Raw genomic sequence first — 8,253 nt, forward strand, 5'->3', positions numbered from 1 at the left:
AAACAAAGACATTATTTGTCAATAGACTTCAGGATAAATTTCGAGCATTGCAACAGGATGTAAGAAAAGAGCAGCAGCAAAGGAATTATCGGAGGAAAAATTTAAGCAGCCGAGTGAGCAAACTGAAGGCAGAAAATCTAACTTCCAACTCAGGCGAGGTGTTTAAAGCCGTGTCAAAAACACAGCTAAAATTACTGACGAATCATTACGCTAAAGAGATCACTACTCTTTTAAAAAAGGTGAAGTTTGTTTTTAATTTTGCTGCGACATTGATAACATTTCCCCAAATATTTTACATCAAAATTTGTGACAGTCACATAGCTTTTTTATCATTTGCTGTTCTGACAAAATATTCTTAGCCTTAGCGTTGACGAGTGTAGAACGACTAAAAAAATAATAAATTGCAAACAGATCATGGCTGTGGATGAGACAATCCACCGAGAGCAGCTTTGCATACCGTGGGGTCCGCCGGAGAACTTTGACAGCAGGCTCGCTTCGCTAGTTCACGACCTTTGCGACGGTCGGAGGTCCCTCGCTTCAACGAAATCCTCGTCCTCAGAAGCACTGCAGGAGGCCTCATCTTTGCTGCGCCGCAAAGTAATTGTTTTCAAACTATCAATTATGCGTGGGCAGCCGCACTTCCATTAATTATCCGCGCAGGACGTGAGCGACACCGAAAGAGTGAAAAGATACATTCTAATGAAGTTCATGGACAGCACTATTGAATTTCTGGCTCCTGAAAACAAGGATTTGCAAACTGACACGCATGAGGAAAAGCAGCTGCTTGACTTGTCAGCCTGCCTTTCGGTAAAACATTGCGAATATTATAGTGCAGTCAGGTTGGAAACTATTTAACATTTTAGGCCCTCGGAATCGAGACCGATGACGAGCTGGACCAACTATTCAACACTTTAATCCAATACACGTACTGCGAGTCATGCAAGCAAAAGCCGTTCGATTTGAACGCGTTGTGTAAAAACCACAAACCCTACCTCGAGGGCAAGAGTATTTTGATCGGCTTAAAAAGGCACTTCCTGGCGAATTCAACCGATTCTGAGGACGCGGATGTGGACGAGGCGAGCAACGTGCAGTCTACTGGTAAGCGGAACGCCTGCCTCTGACGGTATTAGGCAACCCGCCGTAGAAGTGAGACGTGCTGGTTGCATAAGCTCAACATCTATGTATTTTTCAGTGCTCCAAAGAACAAGATCCAAGTCGGATGAAGTCCAAGGATGGAGCGGATTTTTGCTGCTTCTGCCCGACGATTTGGAGGACAAGTGGGATCGCCTCAGTAACGGTCTCAATCAGTATTTAGCGGTTTTGAGCGGTAAGATATGAAATGACGTCAAATGGTAGAGGATTTGCCACAAAATTCTTCAGCAGAAAATAGATAAAATCCATTTTTTATTAATTTTCCCAAATTTTTCATGCTTGAGTTCAATATAAACAAATGCAAATCAGTTGGTGAACAATTTAAATCGGAGCTAAACGTAATCAACTGTGACAGATCGGCGCGAAATCAACACGCAGGTTGGGCGAATCAAGAAACAAAACACTGAGTTGAGACGTCTCCTGGAGATGCATACCATGGCCAAATTGCTGAAAAAGCAGCAGGCGAGAGCGGTGTCAGAGGCGGTGGACTGAAAAACGCTTTTGTATTATTAAAAATCATTTTCCATATTGCATGCCATCAGATTTAAAGAGCATTACGAATGCATGAATGCTGCGCGATCTCCGTGGAGAGCATCTTTCTCCTCCGCGCATAATAGAGGCATTGTGTTCTTAATATTGCCGTCGACTCCATTGTGTTATTGCTCTTTTGTTCAATCACATGTTCTCAAAGACCACCTGAGTCACATTACGTTTTCTTCATTTTCATTAGCCTTTCTCATTCTCGAGCACGGGACGTTTTGTTGCATGCAGCAAACTCGTCCTCCGAGTGCAGCGAGAAAAGCTTTCTTCTCGCACGTGCGTTTGACGTTAGATTACATTTTGCAATATAATAAGTAATAAACAGAAGATTGATAAAGAAAATGACCGATAAATATTCTGTGTAACGGCACGATACAAAGTGCGCTTGAGGCACAACTGGATTATATCAGAAAGCGCGCTACGTCACATAAATTTTCTAGTTTCCCTTCCAGATTTCAAAAGATAACTTTCAATCAGATATTAAAACGGGCTGAATAAACAATTCAGTGAAGAGTTTGCGTGCTGCGCCTTCGCCACGAATAGAACTTTGCTTTGCTTTTCAAAATTGAAACGCGCTGGTGATTGACAAGCGAGCGTCTCGCATGGCGTTTTACGACGCGTATAATTGAGCAGAAATGATGCAAAGGACGGACGGGCGTGGGCTAAGATAAAAATGCTCGCTCTCGTGTACGTAAAAGGGCTGCCAAGTTGATGGCTGCACGTTGGAGTCTCAGGTCAGAGGTCATGTTCGTGCAGCTCGGGCCGAGCTTATTGGCCAATAAAAAGCAGCTCCCACCCATCGTGATTTCGATGCCATCGCCGTGTGTGCTGATCCTCTTTGTTTAATCACCCAACAATGCTCAGGAGTGAGCACCAACATGGCTGCCGCCGCGTCCACCCAGCCGGCTCTGACCTTCGATGCCACCGCTTCAGACTGTGCCTGCTGCCGACTCGAAATAAAATGGCTACTGCTCAGCAACTGAATTTTGTTTTAGCTTTTTACCAACTGTTTTACAGCTAAAACAACGTTTATTTGTAATTGGCAACCTTAAATAAATTTGGAAATTACAAATTCGATATAATTATTCCAATCCGGGGGAAATCTTTGATTTTTTCCCTCTGATTGAATGTCGGAAAAAATCGAACGTTTTTTTAAAGATGTGATTTTGAAACTTTCGGAATTTACTTCCAAATGAGTGAGATTTTCATTTAATTTTTTTACCGAAAGATTTTTCTTCTCGTTCAACTTTCAATCTTCAAGAACAAGGAGTGTACATTAATTAATTTCCCTTTGAAATGTTGAAAGAGTTACAAAATCATTTCCTGCCGTTGAGGTAGTCGTTGGAGGCTCCAAATGAAAGGTATAAAGTTACTCTCGATAAAACATGCCGGCCCCACACCTGGAGAGAGATAAATGCGGCTGACGTGAGATTTTCAGCCCCTAGGTGCGCGGGCGTGATGCTTTTTAGCGGAATTGCCTACTCACTCACTGCCAGCAAGGGTTATTTATTCATTCGTGTACTTTTTCCAGCGGGCCCTTAGATTTATGCGTGGTTTTTCACATAATCTTGCGCGCGTGTTTGGAAAGAGAGGAGACAACACACTGAGCGCGACTCGCGGCAAAGATAAAAAGCAAACAACACGTTCTCAACTCTTTATTTGAAATAGGATATTCGAGAGTGCGTGTGGTGTGTGTTTGTGTGTGTGTGTGTGTGTGTGTGTGTGTGTGTGTGTGGATAAAATATCCTAGTTGTGCTGCGCTACATGGCACACTCTCGAAATGCACTTCCGTCCTCCTGGACTCTGTTGATTCAGCCCTTTCAAACAATGCGGCAGCCTTAAGCAATTTGCTTTTCACTTCCTCTCGAGAAAACACTTCCTTTCTGAGCAGGGGGAATCGTCAGCCCTTTTACAATTAGAAAATCCATTTCGATGTCAACAGCGATTTCTGCCGGTTTTTATTTATCTTATCACAGAGATACGCGCTTTTGGCCGCCGCACTCGCATTAAGGGGATCGATTGCAGAGAGATTTGTGTATGTAGGGTGTCACCTGTCTGCACAGTGCACTCGAATTATCATAAGGTGGCGGTGGAACAATAGCGGGCGCACCCAGCTCGGAAACAATACCCGCAGCCGCCGAGCGATTATTAATGTGTGCGTGAAACGCAATAAGCAGCGCATGATCACCATAATTACAATGCGAACGCAACACCGAATTTGAAGAATTTACATAATGCCTGCGGGACAGGAATTTTTTTAGGAGCATATTCATGCCCCTACGGTCGAGAGTCAATGGAATAGAAAAATGAGACATTTTCAACAGTGCTGAATTGATGGGTGCTTTTCAATGTTTTTGGCATTGCAAATTCGGTTTTCCTTTTTATTTCTGAAAATTTATAATGACTGGTTAAAGAAAAAATAGCCAACCCGCGATGATCAAACATAATTTTTATGTATTTTTGACTTAGATGAAAATAAACAAGTATAATAATTGATAAAAGTCTCTGTAAGACACATTTTTACGAGATATGCGTTGTCACGGCTTCCATTATTTTGTGTAAAAATTATTTTATCACTCACTGTAAAGCAACAAATAATCTATAGTAGCATAAAATAGAGGTCTCGCTCAGAGATTAAAGGTGGCGGCTGGCGGGACCAGCTTAGCCGAATTGTTTTTCCCCGGTGGCGGCGGCAGGCCATTTTCATCGGCGGCTGGCGCGGCTGACAATATTTTAAACGTGAAGTTTGATAAAGCTTAACAGTCCGAGCTGTAAAACCAACAAAATTGACCTTTCTCAAGCCAGCTAGATCGAAACCAATAATTCCAAATTACCTAATAAAAATATGTTAGAGGTCTCAGGAATCAAGGTCTAGCTTATCTCAAACAAGTACCTGTTTTTATCATTCTATAGTAAAAAATGAGCTAGAAACTTGTTTAATGTTTTTGGTGCTAAAATAGGAGACAGTTTGTCTTCATCACTGACGTGGGTCCCCTGTGGTCAGACATACATGCAATGATAGCTCAAAATCACCACTTCCTTATATGCTTTCATTTGTCTTTGATAAATGCAAATGTGTATGTAGTATAGTTAAATCGTCTTGTTAAGTTTTCTTGAGTATGAGAAAGTGTCACTGTAACAAGCTACCACCTGTGTGGATTGTTATTAATTGCTTTCAAAGTTTTTGTACGCTGTTAGGTGTCTTTTATTAATTAAACCTATATCTATTTTACCTTATTGTTGTTTATTCTCATCCAAGTCATAAGTACATTAATAGAACAATTAAAAAGTCACACATTTAAATTAAGATAAATGTCACTTTCCAAAATTGAGAAACAATAGTTGTTTAGCCATATTTGTCTTTAGAATAAAATCATTTTGATACACACACCTTACAGAGACCTTTTTCGCTTTATAAAAGATTTCCCACACTGCACGTGTACAGAGAGGTACAAAGTGAGGATTAAAAGTTTAATATCTCACGTCCAAGTGAGCCGAAAAAGCTTGTTTCAGTGTCTGAGAGCCCATTTTTCTTATCTGGCCAAAAGTGAGTAGGTGGCAGGTTCAGCCAATATGCAAATAATGAGCATTATTTGCGCCGCACAGTACCTTATCCTCGAGGAGGAGAGATAATTCCCACGTGGAAATTGCCTTTTCTTGTTTTTTATCGCGTCATGAACTTTGATCCTAATTTGGCTGCGGCCGAGTTAGTCATCGGACAGACGAGGGTGTGCGAAAGCCAGTCTATTTATTTACCTGTACACGCACGCATCATTGCACGTATTACAAAAAGAGAATTACTCTCTCGTGTCTGCCTGCGCCGGCGAGGAGAAGTATAAGTGTAAAACTTTTCAGTACGCTTCGCTTTTTCTCAGGCGGCGGCGGCAGCAGCTCTCTTCAATAATTCACTGCTCTGTGTCACGATAATTGAGCACTCGGCTTCGCAGCGCGTTAATGCGTCTCCTATGCAAATCGCACCAATGATTGATACTTCCAGCGTGTAATTATCTGCACGCAGTCGCTAGCTGTGCTACACACACAATCTTGCCTTCGCCCGCCCTCACTGATTTACCATCGGCAATCACATATTTTGTCAAAACGTAATTTACTGTTTCCTCTTCAAACAGAGACGATGCGCCTGACAAGACGTAACTGCGTGGAATCACAGTTCTCACACTTTGCCTCCATGGCCACTTGGACATTATATCATTTTCTCTGTGAGTTATATTATAGGCAGAAAATAGAAACAAAGTTGATGAATAATGTGATGTGTATTAAACCTCGTTATTGAGTTTATTAATCGTTTTTGTGTTATATTATTATAGCTCATGTTTTTAAAACAGGATAGGTGGCAAATAATTGTTACTCCTTTAATAATAATTTCGTGTTGTAAGAAAGCAGAATTTTTCTGCTATCGAAATCGCAACTCTTAATTGGGCATTATTTTAGTATAGTAAATTTGGCAAAAGAGCAGTAAGGATGGCTTATTGTGTCAATTTGACAGGATTAGTCGCAGGTTTTCTATATTTAATTGAGTTCAATCGATTTCCACTGCCAGTGAAGCAAAATCTTCTCCAGGTAAAGTATTGCAAACCTATAGGAAGATGGAAGATAATTTCTTTTCGTCTTCATTTTTTTCACTTTTCTCTCCCATCTAGAGTGGATCAAAGACATTTTTATAAGTTATGTAAAATTGTATATAAACAATGAAATCAATAAACCACTAATTTATATATACATTAGAACATTTAATGTTAGTGGCTATAACAAGTGGTTCATCGAGTCTATTGTTTGTGGAGTTAAGCAAAAGTTTATCTATACAAAGTGGAATAATCAAATCAGGACTGACTGAGTAATTAGTTAAATTTCCTTTTCGCCAAATTTCTCTTGAAATTAATGAATTGTCGATGATATTTTCGCTCGATTTCGAATCCTTACTTTGATATCTATCCAACAGTGTACGAATTTATGAGTAAAATTTTCCATCTGGCGAAATGTATAAACTGGTTTTCAATAGGGAGACAGTGCTCAACAAATTGATTATTATTATTCTGTATTTATTCTGGGTTAACAATAATACACAAGACCCGACGGGCCTACAAAAGAGGCCAAGTCGGGAATTGGCGCCTGGACAAATTAGAATAGCCGGGGTCGTCTCCGAAGGCGGGTTCAGGGCGCCGGTCCTCACTGCAATCTTGGTCCCACGTAGCCACCATCCACCAGGAGCCGCGAGGCCTGTTCGACTGATCAGAATGATAGCCAGGAACTTCGATGTCAGCTTGGGCTGGTTTTCTCAAAGTTGACTTGGCTGAGTTAGAAGCATGGTGAGCAGCCGGGCGTTAGCCAAGGCTTGACGCTCTTCCACGCTGGCCCCCAGCAACTCGTCAGGGAGATTTGGCGCTGGAACTCGATTTCACTCCCCCGGCCGGACTTCTTCGCAGACTTAAGAGCCACCCCTCGTCCGAAAATGAATTTCTTTCTTCAGGAGTGCCGGCTGTCGCTCGTTTGATGGCAAGGTTGAGGGCACGGCGGGGTCGACTCTGGGTCGTCCCAAGCCGAGATCCCTCGATGGTCGTTGCGGTGGCCGGTTTCTTGGACGGAGAGCCGCATCCTCCGGCTAAAGAGGACTCCTCTCCGCCAAGGCAGAGCCCCTCGGCGCGATTCTGCGATGTCGCGAGCGAAAATTCGCAGGGTGCCGTTGGCGAGCTACTCGGCGCTTGTTGGTCTTTGCCATTGTTGCTTGGATGGAATCGTACTCACTCGCCGGTCAGAACTTCAAAACCAGAATTTTGGGCCGAAATCTTATTCCCCGGAAGAAATTTTTGACGTCGATCGATGCGGCGTGAAAAGCTGAGCAAGGAGATGCCAGTTTCTTCCAGTCAAAGTTCAACGTCGGGGCCAAAAGGGGAAAATTCTGAGGAGCGAATTTGAAGTGCGTCCGTTCTTGTTGTCGGCAACAATCGGACTCTTATTATTATTCTGTATTTATTCTGGGTTAACAATAATACACAAGACCCGACGGGCCTACAAAAGAGGCCAAGTCGGGAATTGGCGCCTGGACAAATTAGAATAGCCGGGGTCGTCTCCGAAGGCGGGTTCAGGGCGCCGGTCCTCACTGCAATCTTGGTCCCACGTAGCCACCATCCACCAGGAGCCGCGAGGCCTGTTCGACTGATCAGAATGATAGCCAGGAACTTCGATGTCAGCTTGGGCTGGTTTTCTCAAAGTTGACTTGGCTGAGTTAGAAGCATGGTGAGCAGCCGGGCGTTAGCCAAGGCTTGACGCTCTTCCACGCTGGCCCCCAGCAACTCGTCAGGGAGATTTGGCGCTGGAACTCGATTTCACTCCCCCGGCCGGACTTCTTCGCAGACTTAAGAGCCACCCCTCGTCCGAAAATGAATTTCTTTCTTCAGGAGTGCCGGCTGTCGCTCGTTTGATGGCAAGGTTGAGGGCACGGCGGGGTCGACTCTGGGTCGTCCCAAGCCGAGATCCCTCGATGGTCGTTGCGGTGGCCGGTTTCTTGGACGGAGAGCCGCATCCTCCGGCTAAAGAGGACTCCTC

General features: G+C 43.3%; 1 protein-coding gene across 1 annotated transcript; it reads left to right on the forward strand.

Annotated features, from left to right (window-relative positions):
• The first annotated feature begins 31 nt into the window (after positions 1–31).
• On the forward strand, positions 32–1,121 carry LOC135942612 (uncharacterized). The gene is made up of 4 exons (XM_065488858.1): positions 32–239; positions 412–597; positions 661–807; positions 864–1,121. Exons 2-4 carry the CDS (start codon positions 415–417, stop codon positions 1,119–1,121), a joined length of 588 nt encoding a protein of 195 aa, XP_065344930.1. The 5' UTR covers positions 32–239; positions 412–414.
• Positions 1,122–8,253: the final 7,132 nt, after the last annotated feature.

The sequence above is a fragment of the Cloeon dipterum genome, chromosome 1 (assembly GCF_949628265.1).
Source record: "Cloeon dipterum chromosome 1, ieCloDipt1.1, whole genome shotgun sequence".
Classification (NCBI taxonomy): domain Eukaryota; kingdom Metazoa; phylum Arthropoda; class Insecta; order Ephemeroptera; family Baetidae; genus Cloeon; species Cloeon dipterum.

Coding starts and splice junctions, on each gene's coding strand:
- LOC135942612 (XM_065488858.1), top strand. CDS start 415: ATGGCTGTGGATGAGACAATCCACCGAGAGCAGCTTTGCATACCGTGG. Junction 598..660: donor CATCTTTGCTGCGCCGCAAA/GTAATTGTTTTC, acceptor TTATCCGCGCAG/GACGTGAGCGACACCGAAAG. Junction 808..863: donor ACTTGTCAGCCTGCCTTTCG/GTAAAACATTGC, acceptor TTAACATTTTAG/GCCCTCGGAATCGAGACCGA.